The following is a 27,202-nucleotide window of genomic DNA, read 5'->3' as shown; positions in this document are numbered from 1 at the left end:
TAAAAATCTGTGGGACACAGTTCATACAGTACTGGGAGGAAAATTTACAGCACTAAATGCATACATTACGAAAGAGGAAACATCTCAAACTAAACATCTAAGCTCCCAACTTAAGAACCTCGGAAAAGAGCAAAATAAGTCCACCGAAAGCAGATGAGAGGGTATGATAAAAATAAAAAAAACAATACAGGAAATCAATGAAACAAAGATCTAGTTCTTAGAAAAAAAATCAGTTAAATGGGCAAACCTTTATCAAAACTGACAAAGGAAAAAGGGAGAAGACACAAATGACCAATGCTGGGAGTGGAAGATGAGATATTACTGTAGACCTTGCAAACATCAAAGGGGCAACAAGGAACTACTGTAACTAGTCTACACACATAGATTTGACAACTTAGAAAAATGAACCAATTGCTTGCAAAAACAAACTACCACAACTCACCCAATGTGATACAAATAATTAGAATAGCCCTATTAAAGAAATTGAATTTATAATTTTAAAACTCTAAAAAAAGAAACCTCCAGGCCCATGTGATTTCACTGGAGAATTCTACCTAATGTTTCAAAAAAAAAAAAAAAAAATTACCACCAGCTTTATACGATATTTTCCAGATAATAAGAGGGAGTAGTTAATTCATTTTATGAAGCTAGTATTACTGTGATCCAAAAGCCAGCCAAAAATATTAAAAAAAGAAAACCACAGATTAATATTCCTCATGAATATAGATGCAAAATGTTAACAAAATACTAGCAAATAGAATTAACAATATATAAAAAAGAATTACACACCAAGTAGAGTATATTCTAGAGAAGCACATGTGGTTCAGTACTAGAAAAACAGTGAATGAAATCTACCACATTAACAGGCTAATATATAAAACCACATGATGATCTTCATTGAAGATGAAGAAGCACTTAAAATTTCAACACCCATTCATAACAAAAACTCTCAGAAAACTAGTAATGGAAAGGAACTTCCTCAACTTAAGAAAGAACATCTACAAAAAAGTCCCACAGCTTTTTTGTGTGAAAGATTGAGGGGCGCCTGGGTAGCTCAGTTGGTTGAGCATCCAACTTCGGCTCCGGTCATGATCTTCCGGTGGCGGGCCTCAGACCCATGTCTAACCTTGAGCTGACAGCGCAAAGCCTGCTTTGGATTTTCTGTCTCCCTCTTTCTCTGCCCCTCCCCCTCTCATGCTGTCTCTCTTTCTCTCTCTCCCTCTCAAAAACAAACATTAAAAACATTAAAAAAAATTTTTTTTAAAATAAAAACAAAGTAAGGAAAAAAAAAGTGAAAGATTAAATGCTTTCTCCCTGAGACTGGAAACAAGGCACGAATATATGCTTTCACCACTATTATTCAACACAGTGCTCAAAGTTCTAGACTATACAATAAGGAAGGAAAGGAATACTGATTTAATATTTAACACTATTGAACTATACATTTAAAAGTGGTTAAGTTGGCAAATTTTATGTTATGTATTTTTTATTACAACCAAAAACATTTTAAGTGAAAACAAAATACAGACCTAAAAGGAAGAAATACACCCAATTATATTGAAGATGATATTATTGTGGACATAGAAAATCCCAAAGAATCTACGAAAATATCTTAGAACCAGTAAATGAGTTTGGCAAAGTCATAAAATACCAAATAAATATACAAAATTTAGTACTGTTTCTGCATACTAGCAATGAACATGTGGACACCAAAATTCAAAACATAATGCCATTTAAAATTGCTTTAAAAATGTATTTAGTTGTAAATTTAATAAAACATATACGGGACTTACATGCTGAAAAATGTAAACTCCTGATGAAAGAAATCAAAGATCTAAACAGATGAAGAGACATATATTGTTAATGAATTGGAAAATTCAGTATAAGAAAAATCTCATTTCCCCCAAACTGATAATACAGGTTTAATAAAAATTTCCATTAAAAACTCAGCAAGATATTTTTGTATATAGAGACAAGATTACTCTAAAATTTATATGAAAAGTCAAAAAAAAAAAAAGAACTAGAATGTCTAAAACAACTTTGAAAAAGAAGAATAAAGTGTGAGGGAACAGTCTACTCAATTTCAAGATATGTTATATAGCTAAAGCAAGGTTGTGTTGTATTGACAGAAGAACAGAATAGAGAACTCAAATAGACCAGTGCAAATATGTCCCACTGTTAACAAGGGTGGAAAAGAAATTCAATAGAGGAAATACAAAGTTTTTATCAAATGGTGCCTAAATAATTGGACATCCATAGGCAAGAAATGAACCCATACACAGAATAGCTCAAAATGGATTATGGACTTAAATGTAAAAAATAAACCAAACTTTTAGAAAAATGTGTAGCTCACCATTTTCATGTCTAAGGCTAGACAAAGAGCTCTTAGACTTGACACTAAAAGTACAGTCCATAAAAAGAAAAGTTGATGAATTGGGCTTCATCAAAATGAAAAACTTTTGCTCTGCAAAAGACCCTGTTAAGAGAATGAAAAAGAAAAGCTACAGACTGGGAGAGTATGTTTGCAAACTATGTATCTAACAAAGGGCTAAGATCTAGAAAATATAAAGAACTTTCCAAACTCAGTGGTTAGAAAAATTCAAATTAGAATATGGGGGAAAACACATGAAAAGATATTTCACTAAGGATATAAAGATGGCAAATGAGCACATGAAAAGATACTCAGCAACATTAGCGGTTAGGGAAGCAAATTAAAATCAAAATGAGACATCAGCACAAATCTATCAGAATTGCTAAAATAAAAATAGTGATGACACCAAATGTTGGTGAAGATGTGGAGGAACTGGATCACTTATACCTTGCTGGTGGAAATGCAAAATGGCGCAGCCACTCTGGAAAACAGTTTGGCAATAAATAAATAAATAAATAAATAAACATGCAAGTGTTATATAACACAGCAATTTTACTGTTGGGGATTTATCCCAGAGAGATTAAAACTAACGTTCATGCAAAAACCTGTACACAAAGGTTATAGAAACTTTACTTGTAGCAGGCAAAAACTGGAAACAACCCAGACATCCTTCGATGGGTGAGTGGTTAAGCTGTGATACATCTATACCACGGAATAGTACTTGAAAATGAAAAGGAGCAAATAATTGATGAAAGAATTATACTGAGTGAAAAAAAGCCAACCAATGCCAAAAAGTTATATACTGTGTGATTCCACTTACATAATATTCTTTATTCCACTTTATAATATTCTTTGAATGACAAACCTATAGCACTAGAGAATAGATGAGTGATAGCCCGGGGTTAAGGGGGGAGTGGAGGCTGCATGTGTAGATGTAAAAAGGCAACATGAAAATCCTTGAGGTGATGAGGATGTTCCGATCTTGATTACATCAATGCCAACATCTCGGTTGTGATATTGTCCTAGAGTTTTGCAAGATATTGCCAAAGGGCATATATAATGCTTCTGTATTGTTTCTCACAATTGCATGAGAATATACAATTGCCTCGGAATGAAAAGTTTAATGAAAAACAAACAAATGGCTTCCTGGGTGAAAAAAAATTGTCATAGATTCTCGGAAAGGGAATTCTAGCCATTCTGGAAATTGTCATAGATTCTCTAGCCATTCTGGCAGTAAGCCATCGTGTATGGGTGTTCTGCAGAGCAGCTTTACTCAGTGATCAGCCGTTTGTGCACAGGTTGATGTCCCGTGCATTAAACAATACAGAGCCTCCATCATTCTGAGAGTAGGACATGGCCACATTCCTGCCAACCTGTGGTGGTCAGTTGTGAGTTGCCACTGATGTTCACTCTACAGTGTCAGTACTACTGGGTCTACCATGCATGAAAACCATTGAAAGGAAGACTCCATGTTAAGCAATGCACCCTGTCATAAAGACCTCCTAGGTATTGAAAATGAAAACCCTCTGGGTTTAGTAAATCTGAAACCTTGAAGTATAAATTGAGTAATTTGATTTTATGGTGAATTTATTTTTCATAAAGGGCAAGGTAAGAATCCCTTATATCTTAATCATTTGTAAAATATCTCGTACCTTTCCCCTTTAATTGCCATCTTTCTGCCCTCTTCTCCCTTAGACAAATGAACCAAGGGAATCTGAATTTACTCTAGTAAATGTATGTCAATTTTGCTGTTAAAAAGAAAGGCGCCCATTTGGTGGTCCAAATCACCCCCACACTTTAAAGAATCCTTTCCAGGATTTTACAGCCACAAGAAAACTTTCCACCAGATGATAAAAGAAAATTTGATGTGCACTGAAAGGAACCAAAGCAGCCTGCTCTTTTCCTTCCTGGCAGTTTTTTTTCTGATAGATCTGTTCTGTTGTTCCAGAAATATTCACAAGTAGTTTCTAAAACCCTAATAACTTCTTATTCCCAAGAATAAAATAAAAAAGTTAACCATTCATCTCTGGGGTGCTTCAAGAGTGAACAGAATCATAAACTACTCATGTGCTTATCCACACCATCCCCTATATAATTCTCTGGGAGTTTGCCCCAATAAATCTTGGATCTGGGTCTGTGCTCAGTACTTTCAGTCTGAGTAGGTTTGTTTATAACTGACAGAGACACCTTTTATCACCTCTGCTTAGAGTGTCTGGAGAAGGAACGCACCACAGGAACTCTTAAGTAAAACTGTCTAACAAATACTCATAGTTGTCTGTTTTTGGACACCCAAATTTCATGTCACAAACAGAAAATTAGCAATATGGACTAACTTGTCCTTTAGAAGTCTTTCCTCACAATATTTCACTATACACCCTGTACAGAGATACTTAACCTTTGTGAGAGCCTCCGATTGTGGATGTAAGTTTTCTAGCTCTTGTCCATGCTTGGGGTTCCCTTTCAACCATCATGAAAGACTGGGAATGTGGTGAACAGACATATTAGCTGGTTTGGAGATTATCAGAGGGGTTGACCAAAGCAATCATATCCCTTCCTCATAAGTATTTTAAAAGTCAAAGCAAAATGAAGAAACACTGCGGTGTTGGGTCTGCTATGTGTCAGGTATTGTACAAGGGTTCAGGCAGTGTGAACAAGCAGCTTAAACCAAGCTCTTACCCTCAAGTAGCTTGCAATCTAGCAAAACAAACAAATATTTTCAATAAAGATACTGAATAGTAGTGCAATATGGCAATTAAAATCTGTCGCAGAATCATAGTTTGTTCTGAATTAAAGAAATTGTACTTCAACACTTGGTCCAAGTTCAGTAGAGGGAGAGAACAATTCAAGCTTGGGTCATAAGAGGAAGGTCTGATGGGAAGCAGAAAGCATGTAGGATGAGAGCATCTCTGCTGAAGACACTGCTTTCCAATTCTAAAGAAATGGACTCAAGGGGCACCTGGGTGGCTCAGTCAGTTAAGCGTCTGACTCTTGATTTCAACTCAGGTCATGATCTCACAGTGGTGGGATTGAGCCTTATGCCAGCTCTGCACTGAGTATGGAGTCTCCTTGGGGATTCTTTCTCTCTCTCTCTCTCTCTCTCTCCACCTGCTCTTACCCTGCTCATGTTCTCTCTCTTTTCTCTCTCTCTCTCTCTCTCTCTCTCAAAATAAATAAATAAACATTAAAAAAAGACGAAATGGACTTGATATCATTTAGAGCATCCTCAAGGGTCAGAACTGTTATCAATCTATGTTAATTTTCTAATTATAAAATTATTTATTTTCTGAAAGCAATTTCAGAATAATTTTTGCTTCCCCTCACTGCCCCTGTGAATCCCAAACCCTGTGCCACAGCGTGATAGTTGTGCTGGAAAAATGCTTTAGGGCTTTCTAGCTATTCTCTACAAGTTCTTTGGGTTCATCTTAGACATCGTGCCAGAGAGTGAAACTTCATGCGCTGTAGTCAGCAGAAGGCCTGGGCTAATAAGTGTTTTTCTCTTTCTTTGGGATGATGAAACACACACATTTTTCACAATGTCACTTTGAGATAGAAGAGCTGAAAAGCTGGCTTAGATTCCTAGAGGAGGTACAGTAAGCTTCCTGGTTTATAGCCCACACCTCTCACCAGTGTCTTTTCGGACACCTGTCTGGCTTTATAAAACCTTTCTCTGGTGATTTGCTCCATCACTGCACAATGAGCATGAGTGGAGGGACTCTATGGACAGAGCCCTGGGCTGCCATCTACTGCCCCTGGCTTCCAGCAGCTGCCAATGAGTTAGTTCTGCCTATAAAGATGAAGGGGGTAGGCATCTTTGCTGGGATTGGTACCATGAGGTCTATGTAGAGATTTGGTTAGATCGAATTATAATTCTACATAGATAAGAGGGCTTACCCATATTTTATATTTTAAATTCCTCTGTACCCACAAATGTTATCTTTGGTAAACCTGAGGCGACTTCTGAATCTTAATATTCTCCCCTTCTTTTGAAGGTTGCTGGACATTGAAAGTGAAATGATCAAATTTGCCAGTTACTATGCTGGAATCGCTTTGTCAGTACTCATCACAGGATATATTCAAGTGAGTAGCACCTTCATTTTATTTATAGATCAACCTCTGGGTTCAAATACATTACAATGAAATGCAAAGTACGCTCTTAAACTTTAAAATTTTTTAAAAATGTTTTTATTTATTTTTGAGAGAGAGAGAGAGAGAGACAACATGTGAGCAGGGGAGGGGCAGAGAGAGAGGGAGACACAGAATCCGAAGCAGGCTCCAGGCTCTGAGCTGTCAGCACAGAGCTGGACACAGGGCTCGAACTCATGAACGGTGAGATCATGACCTGAGCAGAAGTCTGACGCTCAACCCACTGAGCCACCCAGGTGCCCCTCTTTAACTTTTAAGTTGTTCAGATACCCTAAGGACTACAGTTTTACTTGGAGATGGGGGTGGGTGAGAGAATGGGGAAGGATTCTTGCTCTCAGATGGGGAGAAAAACATAAGCAGTTGCCTAGAGAGATGGTGAATGAATAGACATTGAATTTCAATGCCCTGTCCTTCCCTGTCCCCTAGACTTTATCTTTTCTTCTAAACTCAAAAAAAAAAAAAAGGCAATTGTGGATGTGTTTGTAATGAGAATATGAACACCCTGGAGAAAGGCAGGCATGAGGAGTTGGAGGAAAGTAAACTTGACTTTCTTTTTCTCTTTCTTTGCTAAAATCTCACCAATCTGTATTCCAACTCAAATTCTGTAAACTGAATCTAGAGTGTATTCTAGATTTAAGCCATGGGAGGGCTTGGAGTTACTTAACCCTTATTTTTTTTAAAGTTTATTTATTTTGAGAGAGTGAGAGAGAGTGTGTGTGGGAGGGGCAGAGACAGAGGGAGAGAGAGAATCCCAAGCAGGCTCCACACTGTCAGCACAGAGCCTGGATGTGGGGCTCGAACTCACAGACTGAGAGATCATTACGTGAGCTGAAATCATCAAGAGTCAGACCTTAACTGACTGAGCCACCCAGGTGCCCCATGCTTAACCCTTATTAAAGAAGAAAAATATTTCATCTTTTGCCTTCTTTCTGTAGAAAGAAAATAATTATTCCCCTCAATCTCCATTCATTCAAGAATTCCAGGAAGTTCATGTTCACTGTAAAAAGAAATGAATCAGTTTCCCTCATTCTGGCACTGGGCATTTTGATGACAACCCGACTACATCTGGTTGGGGAAAACTATCAGGAGATTCCCTGTTTATGTCATAACTTTTGTCTTACTTTCTCTGAAAATCATTGTCCAATAGCCTGGAAACTATACAAACATGCTTGTTGGCAGGCCTCTCGGGAAAAATACACTCAGAAACGGCATGCAAAAGTTGGAGCAAGAATTTCTTTTCGGCACTGTGAGCTTTCCTTTACTCGCGCAGTCAGTGGCACTCAGTAAGGTTAGCTCTACACGTGGCAAAGCCAAATTCACACCCGAACCTTCGGCTTCCCTTTCCGCAGCTGTTCTGCTCATCCCCGCTTGAAGCAGCAGGTGCCCTCGGCTCACACCGCAGCTCCCATGACGCGGCATTCTGCGAATCGCTTTCCTCTTTCTCTCAGCACTCATACTGAAAGCGTTTTCTTCTGGAAAGAGAAGGAATCCACGGATATTTTTAACACTGCAATGCCAAACATTCCTTGCTTCATTTTCAGATATGCTTTTGGGTGATTGCTGCAGCTCATCAGATACAGAATATGAGAAAAATTTCCTTTAGGAAAATAATGCGAATGGAAATGGGATGGTTTGACTGCAATTCCGTGGGAGAGCTGAACACAAGACTTTCCGAGTAAGTGGTCGGTAGGAGGTCCTAATGTATGTGTGAGTTTTGGATAATAGAACCCTTGTTTCTAAGTTAAATAATTGGAGACACGTTTTCAGTTATTTTGGATACATTTTGTCTCTTAAGTCGGGCTTTTACAGGTAGCATGTTTTTTCCATAGGTAACATTTCATCAAATATGATCTTTAACAGTTGATAGCCAGGATACTAAAGTTTTGTTTGTAGGCCCTTAAGAGTTAAAAGAGCTAGGGCTATTTGGCCTCCAAAAGAGAGACTGAGGGATGTCACAATCTATGGATCAATAAGGAAAAATGATACAATTAGAACGAATTATCTTGCTCTGTTGAGGTTATTTCTGCACATAAAAACAAAGACAAAGAAAAATCCAAAATAGCTCGAGAAAGATTCAAACTAAAAAACTGAATTCAAATCCAGTTTACACGTAAATACCAGTTGGGGCCATTAATAGCTCCCCTCCAGTCATTCTGAATGAGCCCTAAGTAATTAGAACCAATTGAACCCTATTGAATTGAACGTTGAGGTCTCATGAGAGACACTTAGTGTACAGTATAGTGAAGATAAGAGACTAAATGTTGAAACCCTTAGATTCGAGCACTCGTTCTGCCCCTTACTTACTATGACCTTGAACAGACACTTACCCTTGCTATAATACAACTGTCAAACCTCTGGGTAATAGCAAAGGTCCTTTGTTGCTATTAAATCCTAAACCCTCCTGGCTCCATCTAAACAAGAGATTATGGGAATATTCCCAGGAATATGAATGTAACATAATTATGTTCAACCAGTATTCTGGAGGATTTACTCTATGCAAACCATAAAGATAAACCACAGAATTCCTGATCTCAGGGAACTTACAGCCTAGTAGGAGAGATAAAAGGTGCGAACAAGTAAATAATCAGTGCTGGCACATACTGATAGCTTACAACACACGGACACTATTCTACATACTATACTTATATTAACTAATCCTCATCTGTAGATGGACATAATGACAGAACCTGAGGCCTAGGAAGGTTAAGTAAGGCAAGTTAGCCCAGGAGAAGCTTGTGTTCAAATTCAGAGCTGGCCTGAGTCTGTGCTCTTCACCACTATTCTATATTGCCTATAAGCAGAATGCAATAATTACATACATGTACACACACATACACAGGTTAATTACATTGCTATGCAAACACAGGGAGGAAGATATTACTTCTTCCTCGGGGATTATATATGTTTTTATGAACTAGGCGGTGTGTGGGTTTTTCCTTGAGGCTGAAAGGATTTAGCAGGTATGAAGAAGGAAAGAAGAGCTTGTTAGGACAGACCAAGGATATGAGCCCTAAGAAAGAAAGAGACAAATAAGGTGGTTCCTAAAAGTCTTTGTCAACACTGAATGGACACCAGTTGGGAAAGCTGGGTTGAGAACAAACTTGCTTGGCTGTGAGGGAGAAAGAGACTTGACGAACTCACAAGCTGTATCAAGTGTTTCAAAACGTGCAAGGCTGTTGTTTCCCACGGGCAACGGGGTACAGATACAAGAGTACTTAGAAAGGAAAGACTGGGATTTCTCAGCAAGACATTTGAATTGACCAAGTGCAGTTTTAGTGATCAAATCCCCTCTTGTTTCTAGTGATATTAATAAAGTCAATGATGCCATTGCTGACCAAGTGGCCATTTTCATTCAGCGCATGACCACAAGCATCAGTGGGTTCCTGTTGGGATTTTACCAGGGTTGGAAACTGACCTTGGTTATTATCTCTGTCAGCCCTCTTATTGGGATTGGAGCAGGCATCATTGGTCTGGTAAGAATGTCTTCTCACTTCTCTCCAAGACTTTTGTGCTGAGAAACAGCCAGAAATGTGAAACTTGTTTCCTTTTTCCTGTGTATGTTTAGTCAATATTATCACTGTTTCAGTTTACTTTGTTTGATTATTCCTCACTATCCAATAACATTACACAGATCAGGGATTGATGATGTTTTAATAACATAAATATTATTGTATTAATAACAATAACAACTACATTTTCTGAGCATTTACTATTTTGCCAGGCACTATTAGGAACTTCATATATATTGTCTCTAATCTTTACAACAATCTTATAAAGTCTTAATGCCATTTTAGACATAAGAAATGCAGGCTCAGAGAGGTAAAGGGACTTGTCTGGGACTACACAGCTAGCAAGTGATCAAATACAAGGGAGTCTGACTCCAAAACCCCCACCCATTCTCTGATATGCCTATTGCTTCCTATGGTCTCTAAAGCTCTGACGTTTTCCTCAAAAAGGCCCAACAAACATACCCAGCTCAGTAACAAACACCTAATGCAGATTTCTACCTTCACAACTGTGTTCTCCATGCTGTGTGATCAGTTTCAGACAGAGGTTACCTGACCCATTCTGAGCAATGTCCCCATCAGTTTCCATTCCCCAGGTATGTAGGCTAAGAAAAAACGTAGGAGTAGGAATTTTGAGTCATCCCCATTAAAAAACACTCCCAAGGATTAAGAAATTATGTTCTGCTTTTAGAGCAGACACATTTGATAGCAGCTCATGGGATCAGGCACACTAATAATTTACTGTAAATGAGAATAGAATTCAGGTGAAAAGCCGCACGCACATCATTGAGCAACAGGAAACCAATCTCCATGATAATATTTTCTAGCAAAATATTCTCTACAGTCCACCGACTATATTACTCAAACATTTCCCAGGTAGTACAGAGTGACAATAGCAAAGAGCTCACTCCCCTCAACTGTCCATCATCTGGTTCTACCACCTGGCTCAAGAAAGATATTTTTAGCCTGTCAAAGTGTTAGCTTCCTCACCTTTAAGATAAGGCTAATCCTTCCCAAAGTAATTGGGATGATTCAAGGCATATTCCATGTTATGCACTTAGCATGGCATCTGGCACAGAATTAATTGCTACAGAGTTATAAGCTTTTATTTTTTTCCAATCCACCATATCACACAAGCTTCACCACAGTCCTTCCTACCAAGCCTCCCTTCCTCAGAGGATCTTCCAGGATTCTGCAAACATTTAATTCAGTTCCCCCCACCCCCAATACATTGAATCTCTTTCTTCAAACCTGTAATTAATTAACATCCATACTCAGATGGATCATATGTCTCATTTAACATGTTAGAGATGTAGCCTGGTTCGCTTGATTTTAACACGCTTAGAGCATAGTTTCTCTTGCTATCTCAGTGCCCGTATTTCAACTTCTTGTCAGTGTGTCACTGATTTGTAATGCTGTAACTCTGCACTGGTTTCTTCTTGAATTCAAGTCTGTGCATGTTTGTGTAAAATGATGCAAGCAATTTCACTAGGCCTAATTCAAGAGCAGGACTCCCCCCCCACCCCCACCCCCACCCCCACACACAAAAGAGCAGGAGGGGGCAATATATCAATATTACACATTACTGTGGGTTTTTTATGCCTGTGTCTGACTTTTATATTTAACCAAGAGAAACATGAGTGATCATTAAATATTTTCCCATATACATCTTTTAAACTCTTGTATCAATTTTACTGAAGTATCCTGAGATTATTTCATGAGCCATTACAATAAAACTATGAACATTCACAACTACTTGATTTCCTCAATGAATAATTTAGAAATAAGTTAAAAGAAGCTTGTGGTAAAAACTGCAGCGTCATTGGTAACGTCCGTAAAATTCAGATTTTAATGTTGATGAAAATAGACCTACTTTCCCTATTGTTGCCTTTTCAATTCACAACTTACGAAGTGTGCACTTGTAACATAAATATGTTATAACAAAATTACACACTTACTTATTTTGTACCCAAAACCTCCATTTAAGATTTTGTTTGTGAAGGTTTTTGCTGCTAAGAGTTTGGAAAAACTTGGAAGATAAACTCCTTTAGTCTGGGTAGTATACATTTTTTAGATTTCTGAGTCGATCTTTTACAATATTTGCTTTTATTCATTTTGGTATCTTCATCTGTGACAGGGATTTCTTTGGTGATTAATTCTAATTAGAACTCAATCCAAGTCCAATTTTAGAAAAAGTAATTTGTTAAACATTAAAGGCAATGTCTTTTTAGTTCCTTCTGTAAAGAGCAAAGCTAGTTGAGCCCCTATAGTTGAGTCAAATGGTGTAATATTAATCTGGAGCTTTCTCCTGTGGAATTACCTCTGTGGCATCACGCCTTTGCATACTCGGGACCTCTCCCCCATTCTACTGACTAACATGGCACCTGCACGGACCACCAGTCTCTGTCTCTGGTGTTTGTCCACAAACTGTGCAATGGTCTGTGGCCAATAGTAATGAAATGGGACACAGTTTCACTTAAAACCTTCATCAGCATAATGAGTGAAACACTGTGGTCTCACTGAATGCCCTCTTTGGGACTTATTCTGAGAGGTTTTTGAGGCTGACTTCTAATGGAATCATTTTAATAAGCTGGCAACCAAACACTCATGGATGGGGTTTAACAGAGATCAAACTTGGATGCAATTCTTCCCTTGGTGAACATGGTTACAGCGAGAATCTAGTTTTGTATTGGTAACACCCACCACATGTTTACTGAGTGACAGGTTGACTTACCTAATTACCTGGTCTTCACGTCTTGTTTTCTTCTTTTGGATTTTAGAGTTTGTCCAAGTTTACTGACTATGAATTGAAGGCCTATGCCAAAGCAGGGTCAGTGGCTGATGAAGTCATTTCATCTATGCGAACAGTGGCTGCTTTTGGTGGTGAGAAAAAAGAGGTTGAAAGGTTGGTTCGTTGAAATGTCTGCCACTTTCCAGAATTCTGTTGATTGGCATACCACCCTGAAATCTTCCCCATTTTGCACAAAGTGGCAGATTTTTACCTAGGTCTATTTACCCTGAGGGAGCTTCTGTTTCAGAGGCAGCTGGGAGCAATTAGATGGGGCATTAGCATTACAAGGACCCCCAAGCCTTTAGCTGTGTGTTTTTGAAAATGTTATAGTGGGAGATGTTTAGAAAGCTATTTTAGGTTAGATATTTATTTCAACTGTGGTGGTGGATACATACACACGCTAAACCTCTGTAACACTGTTTAGATCACGGAGTGATCTGAAATGCAGTTCCAGAGGCACCTGGGTTGCTCAGTCAGCTGAGCATCAGACTTCGACTCAGGTCATGATCTCATGGTTGGATCCTGAGTTTGAGCCCCACATCAGGCTCTGTGCTAACAGCTCAGAGCCTGGAGCCTGCTTCAAATTCTGTGTCTCCCTCTCTCTCTACCCCTTCCCTGCTAGTGCTCTGTCTGTCTCTCTCTCTCAAAAATAAATAAACATTAAATTTTTTTTCAGGTGTAAGCATTATTATAAAAAAAGAGACAGAGAGGGAGGAAGAGAAAGAATGAGTGTGAGAGGGGCAGAGAGAGAGGGAGACAGAGGAGCCAAAGCAGGCTCTGCGCTGACAGCAGAGAGCCTGATGCGGGGCTCAAACTTGAGAACGTTGAGATCGTGACCTGAGCTGAAGTCGGATGCTCAACTGACTGAGCCACCCAGGTGCCCATCTGGAAGATTAGTTCTTAATGAAAATAAAAACCTAAATGAGTAAAACAGCACAGTTGTCAAGCACAACATTCCATATGCCAGGTACTGATTTTATAAAACAGCCTCCAGTTTAAACTCTTTTTAATGAGTAGATCCAGAATGATGATGTCATTCGCAGTTGCTACCAAAGAGAAAAGAGAATTTACAATCTCTACTTAGCCTCTTTTCTTATTTTTTGTTTTTGTTTTGTGTCTTTTGGTTTGTAGAGTGAAGTTACCTTGTTTCTCATAACAAATTTCAGTAGCATACTTCCTCCACCATAAAAGATATTAATCATTGTTGATGAAAGTAGCAATGTAAATGTTTTGAAAATAGTAACATAAAATAGACCTTCATTTTTGTCCCATGAAATGGGAAATTTTCTCCGTGAATTTATTTTTGGGGATAAAAGAAGGCAGTTACAGAGTGTCTGAGCTTGAAGACCATGCCAGTTATTAATGGCCAGAGTATAGAATCACTGGAGCTTAGTGCTTGAATTGGATATCTACATAGTTATCCCCGTCCTGTGGCTGGGTCATGGGTCATGTTACGACATAGCATTCTTGGTCACAGGTCAGATAGGCGTATGGAGATGAGTTGGTGCAAACACAGGTCTCAAACCTAGGGGGAAGCAATTACATCATTTGCTGATAGAAAGCATGCCGCATGACTTAATAACACAGTTCAAGCACAAATAGTACTAGATCCCTTATGTCCAAACATTTGTGTTGAAAATTCTTTTCTCTTGGGGTAAAGTTCTCACTGTCCTCACACTGTTCTCATCCCAGAGGTAATCAACCAACCATAAGGCTTTGTTAGGCATCATTCCTTCAACATGTTTCACTGCCGGGTTGAAAGAAACAAAATAACTACGTGGACGCGTACGTGGACGCGATCGTCATTTTCTTCCCATGAAGGCGCTATGTGTCTGGGGTGATTTTATTATGATCATTGAGTATAAGCACTGCACTGTGCCTATTTTGAATATTTTGACTTGAGTTGCTGCTGCTGACATAGACTCAAATGCTTTCTCTTCACAGATATGAGAAAAATCTTGTGTTTGCCCAGCGTTGGGGAATTAGAAAAGGGATAGTGATGGGATTCTTTACTGGATTCATGTGGTGTCTCATCTTCTTCTGCTATGCACTGGCCTTCTGGTATGGCTCCAAACTTGTCCTCGATGATGAAGAATATACGGCAGGAACCCTTGTCCAGGTACTTAGATCTGAGCAGCCCAGACATAGCATCTCCTGCTGGCATCTCGGAAAAGCCCGTAGTTAAGGTGTTTTGTTTATTCCTTTAGTATCTGAGGGGGGGAAAGCATCAATGATTTGGTGGAGTCCATCTGCAGAAACAAGCAAAACCTACACATTTTATAGTAAAGGAATGCTGAGCATTTGACTTGATGAAACCAGAGATTTAATGATTTCCAATTAACTAAGGATTTTATAGCTGTACAACAATGACTTTTCTGACTGAGTCCAAAAGATAATATGCCATGAAAATGGGAAGTCGTTGATCTCTCAGCTGAAAGTTAACAGCTCATGTAGTTAAGTTTCATAATAGTACAAGATATGTGCTAATGGACGTATTTGTGAAACATAATGAGTTACTAAAATACCAAGCCAGTAATACCCTCAACTGAACAGGCAATGCCACCATTTTTATTGTTCGCTTGTGCTATAGTCGTGCTCTCACGAATGCCATGGCTACTTTAATTTTCAGTATTTTTTTCAGTTGTTCTTTCAAGAATTATTGAGTATAAAAAAAAAAGTCTTATTGAGCATCTATGATATGCCAGACCCATACAAAGTGCAGAGGATTCAATAGTGAACAAAAGAAATGTGATCTTTTCCTGATGTAACTTACCATTTCGTGGGGAAGAAAAGCAATACTTAAAAATCACATCAGTGCCTAATGGCAGAAGAAAACGCGTGCTACAAAACACAAGCGACATGCATGGTGAATACCAGGATAACCAGGTGTGGCTAGGGTGAGATAAAGCTCATTAACCCAAGGGCTTTCTTCCTTAGCTTACAGCGCCTCTCATTTACCGCTGGACTTTTGCCATTGTTCTGATTCTCAGACGGAAGGCATTTCCACACTCATTAATCTTTTATTTTCTTGTATGGCTTGCCGAACTTTTCCTTCAGAGGGCTTGAATGAAACTGACCATTTGGGTTTATTTACAATTTGTTACCACCCCTTCCTGCCCTCACACTCTAGGCCCCATGAAGTCAGGGAGATAAAACATGAAATGCACGTTTCATTTGGCCTATTAATTGTTTAAGTATATTAATTTTAAAAGCATGGACATAGGAAGCAGTTTCACCTAAGATTCGTAAATAAAATATTTTGGCCCTAGATTATAGGTGAGACAGATGCCAATTAAATAATAAAAAATGTAGGGGTCCCTGGGTGGCTCAGTGAGTTAAGCCTCTGACTTTGGCTCAGGTCATGATCTTGCGGTTCATGGATTTGAGCCCCATGTTGGGCTCTGTGCTGACAGCTCAGAGCCTAGAGCATGCTTCGCATTCTGTCTCCCTCTCTCTGCCCCTCCCCTGCTCATGCTCTGTCTCTCTCTCAAAAATAAATAAACATTTTTTAAAAATAATGAAAAATGCCAAAATTTTACATAGACATTTGCTAGCTGATAGCCTGTAATTTGAGGTCTACTGCTTTAGTAGAAATACGTTTCTAGGGAAAGTAGAACAGAATTTTATTTACAAATCGAAATGATTATCAGAGGCCAAACCATAATCAATCGAAGCTACTGACTTTATTTCATAAGAGCATGATAATACACTAAGAATAACTTTTCAAAAATCAGTTCTTTGCAAGATGAACAACTGGCATCACTTGAATTTTGTTTAAAAAATTAAATGTGATTATATATGTTAGTGTTTTGTAAAACTTAAAAGAACAGTATAGATGGAAAATATTGCTATCATTACAATTTAGCCACTTTCTTAACAACTTTAATACAGCTTTACACATTTGGAAACTTTTTTTTAATGTCTATTCATCTATTTTTGAAAGAAAGCGTGAGTGAGGGAGGGGCAGAGGGAGAGGGAGACAGAGGATCCAAAGTGGGCTCTGCATTGACAGCAGTGAGCCTGATGTAGGGCTCGAACCCACGAACTGTGAGATCATGACCTGAGCCGAAGTCTGACGCTCAACAAACATCTAAGTGCCCCCAGCTTTCCACATTTGAAAAACCAGTGAAACACTCTGGAAAACAGTGTGGAGGTTCCTCAGAAAATTAAAAATAGACCTACCCTATGACCCAGCAATAGCACTGCTAGGAATTTACCCAAGGGATACAGGAGTACTGATGCATAGGGGCACTTGTACCCCCATGTTTATAGCAGCACTCTCAACAATAGCCAAATTGTGGAAAGAGCCTAAATGTCCATCAACTGATGAATGGATAAAGAAATTATGGTTTATATACACAATGGAGTACTACGTGGCAATGAGAAAGAATGAAATATGGCCTTTTTGTAGCAACGTGGATGGAACTGGAGAGTGTGATGCTAAGTGAAATAAGCCATACAGAGAAAGACAGATACCATATGGTTTCACTCTTATGTGGATCCTGAGAAACTTAACAGAAACCCGTGGGGGGGGGGGGGGGGAAGAAAAAAAAAAAGAGGTTAGAGTGGGAGGGAGCCAAAGCATAAGAGACTCTTAAAAACTGAGAACAAACTGAGGGTTGATGGGGGGTGGGAGGGTGGGGAGGGTGGGTGATGGGTACTGAGGAGGGCACCTTTTGGGATGAGCACTGGGTGTCGTATGGAAACCAATTTGACAATAAATTTCATATATTGGAAAAAAAAGAAAAAGAAAAACCAGTGAAAGTATTGTGGGTATGAAACCCGACTATAAAGTCCCTGGTGTTTATTGATCTAATGACTCTTAAGAACTTTCAACATTTATGAGTCCCAGCTGCTTGTATCTGCTCATTCTGCAGAAAAACATGCATTGAGAAAAGACCTCTTTCTTTTCATACCATGCCTGCACAGAGAGGACAGAGGTGTGCCCAAATAACATTTCAGAGGGAAAAATGAATTGGTAAATTGAAAATTAAATACTACACAATTCCAATTGGAAACACTGAATTTAAAATCCCCTTGGTTACTTCTGTAGCAGGAATCCAACTTTATGGTTCTGCTAAAAAATAGACTGAGGTATATTCAAAATTTTAGGAGATTATTTAAGCAGAAATAATTCTAATCAAGCAGCACCAAACCAGAAGTGATGAGAAACCATTCTCCACCCATAGGAGCAGGGGACTTTTTATAGTGAAAAGACAGAAGCAAAGCAAAAAAAAAAAAAAATTATTTGATTGGCGATACCTTAAGCAGTTGCCTTGCCCGGGGAAGCTTAATTGACTATTTGTGATTAGTTGTCCTCAGGTTTTTAATTTCTTTACCTTAAGGCTTTTGAGCTGAAGTTTTGGTTTGCTTATGCAGGTTGCTAAGGTATTAAATCTGCCTCAGCCTAATGGCCTCCTTGTTTAACTCATTTGACACTCCTCAGCTTCAAGTGTTCACTCTATACTTTCTGTAAATAATTTAACTGAGTACTTAGTATATGCAGATGTGGAATGCTATGTGTTTCCAACATTTTAATCATCAATGATTAACCTTACCTCATATTCCGAATGTCTTCTTGCAAGCCTCTGCTTACACCTTTAGAAATTTCCTTTTGGGAAAATGGAGAAATCCATGAACAGTATAATCACTGATTGTTCTTTCTCTCTCTCTCCCTTCCTCCCTCCCTCCATCTTTCTCTTCTTTCACTCATGTGCGCAGGCACATTTTTCACCATACTTCTGAGTAGCAAACTCTGAAGCCTCAGTATACATGAGCTGAGGTGAGTGTTAGTAATCCACTAAACTAATTAACAATTCGGTTAATCTAATATGTTTTTCATGCACAAAGTCATTATTGGCTGCATGGTAATTGGGCATACATGGTAAGTGGCTCACATAAATGACTGTGATTAGTACCACTTGTACCCAGACAAAAAACAAACTCTGTGATCTATTAAGAGAGGAGATGAAAGCGAATTGCAGAGTGCAGAAGGCTGCTTTTTCACGCTTCCCAGGTTTCAGGACTCAATAGTAAAAAATACCAGCAGCAGTAGAGGGTAACAGTATTCAGAGTGTATAAGGTATCAAGCACTAAATGACATATTTCATATAAATACAATATGTAATATCAAAGCTTCATTCTGTATTGATGTCATTAAAGATGAAATGGAGCCATGAGGTTGAAAAATATGTGCTGAGGGGCATGGAGTGGGATATAAACTCAGGTGACTATGTCTCTAGGGCCTGACTCATTAGCCAGTGTTTTCTTCTTCTGGATCTATCTTCCAAGGAGCCACAGATCCCCTTTTCCCCAGCACAGCACACCCACAGATTATTCCCCAGTGGTCTCCTTTGCCTCTTCTGACACTGCCATCCCCTGGTTAGAGTGCAGTGTTTGGGGTGGGAAATGATCATCTGTTGGAATGGGTGCTGGCTATTGTGATAATATCAGTACATGTCTCTGTTCTGTCTCACTCACTCTTTCCCTATGAACTCTGAGAGAGACATCTGCAAAACCAGGCTGAGCAAGGTTTGACTGCAAACCTCAGGTTAGGCCCCTAGTGATTCAATCTAGGATCTAGACAGGGGTCGGCAAACTATGGCCCGCCAGTCTAATCCAGCCTGATGCCTGTTTTTGTAAATAAAGTTTTATTGGAACACAGCCATAATTATTTGTTCTCTATTGTCTATGGCTGCTTTCGTACTACATAGCAGAGTTGTGTAATTGCTTCGGAGCTCATATGGCCTGAAAAGGCTAAAATATCTACTAGGTGTCCTTTATAGAAACTGTTTGCTGAGCCCTGATCTAGGACATGTGGAAAGCATCTTTTGTTTAGGTGGGAAGGCCTCTGATAAAGGTGGTCTTAACCCAATTTACAGAAGTACTTCTCCCTCTATTCACTTTATCATTTCTTAATTATCAATCTTGCTTCTTTTAACATCATCACTATGATTTATGTGGCTAACACTGAATTTATCACCCTTAAACTAATTATTTCATTTCATGTTCATAACAGTCCCATGAGGTATATACTGTTAATATCCCTGTGTTACCGATAAAGAAATTGCGGCTTGAAATATGAAGTAATCTGCCCATGGGAGGAGCTGCCTTCTGTAATTAAGGGAGAGGAACAAGAAAGACGAGGAGAGAATGTCTGTCTCATTCATGGAGTGGGGAATTCAGGAAGAAGGCAAGGGGGGACTGGTGCACATCATCATATGCGGAATGGAGGTTACTTGAGAGGAATGGAGGCGGCTGGGAGGCTCTGAGGAGTCTCCTGGTCCAGACACAAGACCAAAGGAAGGCAGGGAAACCATCACAGACTAGGATCATTTGACTGCCTGAAGAAGACTACATTCAAACATTCAGGCAGCAGCCAGTTTTCAGTTCAGGAAATAACTCCTGTCCCCAACGGATGGTGGCCAATGAAATATCCTCCATGAAAGTTACATGACTAGTTCCATTTGGTCAAAAGGAGTCTTGTGCTCCTCCTAGAGGCACATGACAAATTACCTCATTGCCTCTTCCTTTATAAACAGCACTGATAAAAACACAGTGCTATTTGGTAGGAATATCTGGTCATGATAAATTCGCCTTCCCCTAACTTAATGAAATGACTGGGTTGGTGAGTTTAAGGACAGCTTCCTCAGCATCACAAGGAACCTGGCCATACCAACCGCATGCCACCAGCAGCAGGTGGGCCTGTTTGCTAGACAGGATGTCAGGCAAGAGCTTGGGTTCAAATACTGCTCTACCACTTAATACGTGTTTTCATGTAGAGTAAGTTAGGCAACCTCCATACACCTTGGTTTTCTCTTCTGTTGTAAAAATTAAATGAAGTAAAGCAGGTAAATCACTTAGAAATATACATTAGGAAAATTCCTCCTCCTCCTCCTCCTACTAGTAGTAATAGTTATCCTAATAATAGTCTACTAGTAGCAATAATATAGCATTAGTAGCAAATCTATAATGTATATACCAATCTCTATGAAAATCAAGCTAATCATACTGTCTTTATTGCTTCAGTGACCCTTATCAGGGGTCTCTTATCCAGAGACCATATCAGGCTGTTCATGTGACAAACTGAATTATCATGTCACTATTCTAACTCACTTTGTGTCTATACGCTGCCTTGCTTAGATCTCTTCCTCATTGCAAAATATATTCTTCTTTGTAGAATAGTGTTCTACACATAGATGTTCAGTTAAAAATAATGTAATCTTTTAAATCATAACAATAGAAAAATTGGAGATACTTTGTAGAACAGAAATTATTCCAGGTGTCTCTAAAGAAATAGTTATCTTTCAAACTCCCAAGGAAGAACATTTCTGAGAAACCTCTGAGTTCACACAGATAGCCCAAATGATAGTGCTATTTACAAATTGACAAAAACATTCAAAAACTATGTTTATCTCTTTTTATTTCAGATTTTCCTCAGTATCATAGTAGGAGCTTTAAATCTTGGCAATGCATCTTCTTGTTTGGAAGCCTTTGCAACTGGGCGTGCAGCGGCCACCAGCATTTTTCAGACAATAGACCGGGTATGTAAGAGCCAAAGTTAAGGCCATGAGCAGGTTGGGGTGGGGAGAGAAATGAATTTCTGAGGAATTTACCCTCAATGCTAAAAAAAATAGGAGGATGGGGTGTCTGAGTGGCTCAGTCAGTTAAGCGTCTGACTTCGGCTCAGGTCATGATCTCACGGCTTGTGAGTTTGGGCCCCACATTGGGCTCTGTGCTGACAGCTCAAAGCCTGGAGCCTGTTTCAGATGCTATGTCTCCCTCTCTATCTCTGCCCCTCCCCTGCTCACGCTCTGTCTCTGCCTCAAAAATAAACAAATATTAAAAAAATAAATTTAAAAAAATATGACTATCACAATGCCCCTAATTCAGCAATAATTAATAAGTGCTATCATGAGCCAGGCTCCACACTGAGTTGGGACTGCAAGAATGAAATAGAGCAAATAAGGCCCTTGCACTCCTATCATACTAGGAAACGGGTAATAAAGAAGGAAGCACATTTATGGATCTAGAAGGTACTATGTTGGGGCACCTGGGTGGCTCAGTTGGTGGAGCGTCTGACTTAGGCTCAGGTCATGAACTCACAGTTAATGAGCTCGGGCCCTGCATCAGGCTCTGTGCTGACAGCTCAGAGCCTGGAGCCTGCTTTGGATTCTGTGTCTCCCTCTCTCTCTGCCCCTCCCCCTCTCATGCTCTGTCTCTTTGTCTCTCTGTCTCTCAAAAAGAAATAAAAACATTGGAAAAAAATAGAGGGTATTACATTTAGTGAAAGAAGTCAGACAGAAAAAGACAAATACTATACAGTGTCACTTACATGTAGAATGCAAAAACACAAAGCAAATGAACAAACAAACAAAAAACAGAAATGACTCATAAATACAGAGAACAAACTGGTGGCTGTGAGAGGAAGGGGCTAGCAGGATGGGCAAAATAGGTGAAAGGGATAAACTTCTAGTTATAAAATAAGCAAGTCACAGGGATGAAAAGTACAGCCAATAATGTTGGAATAACTGTGTGATGACAGAAAGTAACTACACTATCTTGGTGAGCATTTGGTAATGTATATAATAGTCGAATCACTATATTGTCCACCTAAAACCAACCTAACTTCAGTAAAAAATAAAAATTAAAAAAAGAAGTAAGCACATTCAAAGATAAGATAATATTAGTGCAATAAAGGAAATAAAATAGGTCAGCATGGTAGCGGTTGAAGTGGAGAGGAGACTTTAAGTGATGGTAACCTCATCTCTGAGGAGATAATATTTGCACTGAGAACTCAAGGACAGTCAGCCATGTGAAGGGAGGTTTAGGGGGAAACGGTGCTTGGGAAATGAGAGCAGGGAGGCTATTCCTGGAAGAGAGCCCTCTGGATGGAAAAAGGGCTTGGTGAATACAAGGACCTAAAACAAGGTCAGTGTGTGTGAGTTGAGTGAGCAAGGGACAGAGGCTGGAGAGAGAGGAAGGGGCCAGATCATGCAAGACTTTAAGGCCAAGTTCGTAAGTTTGGATTATCTTCTAAAGGTGACAGACCTTAGACTGTCTGGTAGTCTGGCTAGGATTTTCCTGGTTAATCTACTAAAGCACCTTGGAGTCCAGCTAGAAAGTCAAAATCCAAGAATAGAAGGGAGAAGAGGGCAACATGTTCTTCCCCTCTGGAAGCCCTGGAAATCTAGAGGTTCTTCTTTGGTCCCCTAAATCTTAAGTATTTATGAAGCATATAACCTACCTGAGGAAACTGTTGATCACTTTATCTGTTTCGTATTTGGGGGTTTCATATATTGGAGTATAGATTGTTGGAAACTTCATAGACATGTTGAGCTATCCAAATTCTACCTCATTCTTAGGGTTGTTATATGCTCAAATAAGATAATGAATCTAAAAGGACTTTGAAACTATTACAAAAAATTATTTAAAAGTTACTTTATTATCTTTACTAGAGACCCACAAAAAAGAAAATAGATTACGCTATTGCCCCAAAACGAGATATGATGATGAGTTTCTCTCACAAGTGTAGAAGCAGGAAGAAGCTGACGTGGGGTGTTTTGGTAGCAAGACATGGCCCTCACTCCTGTCTGATTAACTAGAAGGGTTAAATTCTAGATTAGGCTCACTACTGACAACAATGAGGTGAAATTCAGCATAGCAATTGAAACTTGGTAGTATTTGAGGATACCACTTGAGGACATTCAGTTAGGTTTTTTTTTAAATGTTATTTTTGAGAGAGAGAGAGAAAGCTGGGGAGGTGCAGAGAGAGAGGGAGACAGAGGCTCTGAAGCAGGTTCTGCGCTGTCTGTGTGAGATAGTGACCTGAGATGAAGTCGGAGGCTTAACCAACTGAGCCACCCAGGTTCCTGAGGACATTCAGGTAGTTTTAATCATCATCTACCACAGATACACAAATGTAGAGAACTATTGGACCCTGGCTTGGATGACTGTTTGTGTGGCCTTAGGAAAGATACTTAACCTCCTCAGGCAAACAATTGAGCATATCATATGTCTAATTAGGTTATAGTGACAATTATATAAGTGAGAAAAGCACATATTAAAATACCTTGTAAATTGTCTTCCATGGTATCTCAAAATATAATAATATATAATATTAATATACTATATACTAATATAATAATATATTAGCTATAGATTAATACTATACATTATATTATGTTATTATATAATAATATAATATGTCATAGTAATATGTCAACAAATAGTAATAATAATTTAATTAATTAAATTTAATTAATGTGAAGTTATATATCAATTGTATATTATTGACATATTTTATATAGATTATAATTAATTATATATTAATTCTTTGTGTATATTTGGTCATGTATTAATATATTATATGTAATATAACATATTAATACTATTAATGTATAGTAATATAATATCTCATATTAATATCTTAGTAAATGTTCATATTATTACTGTTATTAATAAATGCTTAATGTGGAAACAAATTTTGCTGCAAGTTTTACCTGGTTGTTGTTCTGTTTTATGAGTAAATTCAAACCAAGACGGATCATAAATGCATATAATGTGTGTTGTTGCATATTCCTTTTATATTCCACTCCAGAAACCCATCATTGACTGCATGTCAGAGGATGGTTACAAGTTGGATCGAATTAAGGGTGAAATTGAATTCCATAATGTGACTTTCCATTATCCTTCCAGACCAGAGGTGAAGGTAAGTGTTCATCTTTTCCCCAGGAACAATGACATTTTCCTTCTTTGATGATTCATGTCCAGAGCCACAAATTACTTGTTTTTCTGAAGCATGACAGTGTCCAGGAAGAAGGAACAGAAGCATGTTTCTCTAGAAGTGTCGCTTGGCATCATGTCATTTCTCAGACAACAAACCACATTCCTTTGTAGTAACGATAATGTGCAAATCCCTCTGGTGAGGACACGCTCTGGCAGCACATTCAGGTTAGGTCAGGTTAAGTATGATTCTCTGTTGAAGTATGATTACTGTCATGAAAAGCATAAGCTAAATAAACTGCAAGTCTATCAGAACAGCCAAAAAGTACAGATGCAGAGGGTGGAACACGGAGTGGGTAAGTGAAGGAGTGGCAAAGAAAAGCTGCTGCCTTGTGGTTTCTTCCTTCCTATCTCTAAGTTCACAAGGGTCACTAGATCAGTCTTTGGAGGAAAGGTAAGCTTGTGACCTTAGGCTCATGTATCTTGTGCTGGGTGATTGCCCAGGGCACATGATGAAGAAATTTACAGTTTTCCTACACCTACTGAGCAAGTATCTTTAAAGGCAACTTATTCTACAGGTAAATGAGGATCTACTCTCCATGAATGAGTTGGCTTTGAAATGAGACTTATTTCTAATTTTTACAGAATATCTCTAGCCACACTTTCTTAATATTTCTGTTATGGGAAGTAAATCCCATGCTACTTAATTCTGACACTATGTACCTAAAATGTAGGCAAACACGTATACACACACACACACACACACACACACACACACACACGTATGTATATATATACACACACATACACATAGGTACCCCTATGTTCTGATTACATCGCTGAAGTGTATTTAGATTACTGTTACATATCACATATGTATGGAAACATTAAATGTCACAGCATATGTCAAAATGTCAACATATGTCAACATTTGTGTGAAAGATCAACCACAAGGTAGTACTCACTCAGTAAAGATTTTTTAATGGATGTCTAAAAACTTGCTTCGTAGTATCTGTTCAGAACCAGCTAATAAGAGCCGTTTCATAAATACCAGTAGAATTAAAACACAATAATTTCATTTCTCTTTTATCCTCTATTCCCAACACCAATAGTTTGTTTTAACAAAATCTTACTTAGACCCGCAAATAGTCTTTATACCACAAGTATGTATTTAGCCCTGCTGGGTGCCACACTGTACTGGGTTATAATGAGAAAAAGCACACTTGATGCCTGCCACCCTGGTGGGAATGACAGTCCAATACAGTCCGGTAAGTGAAAGTGATTTGCAAGCCTGACTCTCTAGTGGGATGAAAGGCATGTGAGATTTTGTCACACAGAGGACCCCAAACTGCCTTTCTATAATAAGTACAAAAATCACCACTGAACAGGTGAAAATACCCAACAGATGCTTATGAATTAGCTTCTTGTTCTTCCCTTTCTGGACCTACCAGCATTCAGTCTCTACCTTTAACGGTGCTTTAAACTTAACAAACATGCCACAAACATCTCTTAGGGAAAGTTATTCAGATCATACATTCACACACAATAAAAGTGCATAACAGCTTAACATTTGCAAATTAGTTTATTGTTAATCCATGCTCAGTAAATTAGTATTATATTTCTAACTTAATGGCTTTTTTTCCTTAACTAATTGGGATGGTCTCCTTGAGGCGTCCTAGTATCAGGAGTCTTTTAAATTGGACTTTGGAACATACTTTTAAAAGTTGTCCTGGTTTGTTTACTGCAACAGTGTTACCACACATCATTTTATTTCTTCACCGCCACTATGAGTTTATTAATGAGTAATGTGCTAAATGCTAAAACTTCATCCTAGGCACTGTTTATTAATTTTCTGGTTATTGGTCAGTATTGATAGATACTGCTTTCAGGGCATGAGTAAACACATACACAGTATTCTCACGACGCATCCTAACTTATGAGTCTGATTGCTGACAATCTGAATGTTGTTCTTCTCTTTTCTCTACAGATTTTGAATAACCTCAGCATGGTCATTAAATCAGGGGAAATGACAGCTGTGGTAGGATCCAGTGGAGCTGGGAAAAGCACAGCAATACAGCTCATTCAGCGTTTCTATGACCCCAGTGAAGGCATGGTGTGTGTCTTCCAGAAACCTCCTCAATATGCGGGGATGGGAAATGCAAATGGAGATACGCTGGTCAAACATAAAGACCTAGCACGCATGGAGACCATCTTGACACACGCAGAGTTGACTTAATGATTTTTGACCAGACTGACTGGACTAATTCCCTGCACGGTGGCTGTACTCAATGAACAACCCGCTTGTGCACTAAGGGGTGTAACTAAATGCGCAGATACATTCAAAATGGTATTTCTGCCTCTTCGGGGAACTAACATTTCCATTTATTTCTTTGGATTGCAACAAAATCGTATTGTCTTTTAAAGTTTTCCAAACACTAGGTATAGGAAAGGTTGCCTGGCTAGAATGAACAGATTGATTACTGCTTCGAGAAGCTGAGTTTAAAAAATATATATATAATCTCACAAACTACTTGGTTTCTTTTTCCTCATGTTTATTTGTCTATAAAAATAATTATTTATTTTCAAAATGACCTCCAAGGTGTGTATGCTCATTTTATAAATAAGGCAGCAGAGTCAGAGAGATTGAGACTTGCCCCCAGTTTGAAC

At 38.7% G+C, this 27,202-nt stretch overlaps 1 protein-coding gene across 4 annotated transcripts in view; it reads left to right on the top strand.

The window, feature by feature from the left end:
• Positions 1 to 27,202, top strand: part of ABCB11 (ATP binding cassette subfamily B member 11) — an 89,310-nt gene that overhangs the window by 20,975 nt on the left and 41,133 nt on the right. For all 4 annotated transcript variants that reach the window (XM_053215234.1, XM_053215235.1, XM_053215237.1 and 1 more), the window contains 8 exons: positions 6,361 to 6,448; positions 8,056 to 8,189; positions 9,816 to 9,987; positions 12,801 to 12,925; positions 14,756 to 14,930; positions 21,241 to 21,354; positions 24,411 to 24,521; positions 26,523 to 26,648. In XM_053215234.1, coding sequence (XP_053071209.1) covers positions 6,361 to 6,448; positions 8,056 to 8,189; positions 9,816 to 9,987; positions 12,801 to 12,925; positions 14,756 to 14,930; positions 21,241 to 21,354; positions 24,411 to 24,521; positions 26,523 to 26,648 — 1,045 coding nt within the window. The remainder of the gene's footprint in view (positions 1 to 6,360; positions 6,449 to 8,055; positions 8,190 to 9,815; positions 9,988 to 12,800; positions 12,926 to 14,755; positions 14,931 to 21,240; positions 21,355 to 24,410; positions 24,522 to 26,522; positions 26,649 to 27,202) is intronic.

The sequence above is a fragment of the Acinonyx jubatus genome, chromosome C1, assembly GCF_027475565.1.
Source record: "Acinonyx jubatus isolate Ajub_Pintada_27869175 chromosome C1, VMU_Ajub_asm_v1.0, whole genome shotgun sequence".
Taxonomy (NCBI): domain Eukaryota; kingdom Metazoa; phylum Chordata; class Mammalia; order Carnivora; family Felidae; genus Acinonyx; species Acinonyx jubatus.
Note: the sequence above shows the minus strand (reverse complement) of the source record. Positions and strands in the feature narration are given on the sequence as shown.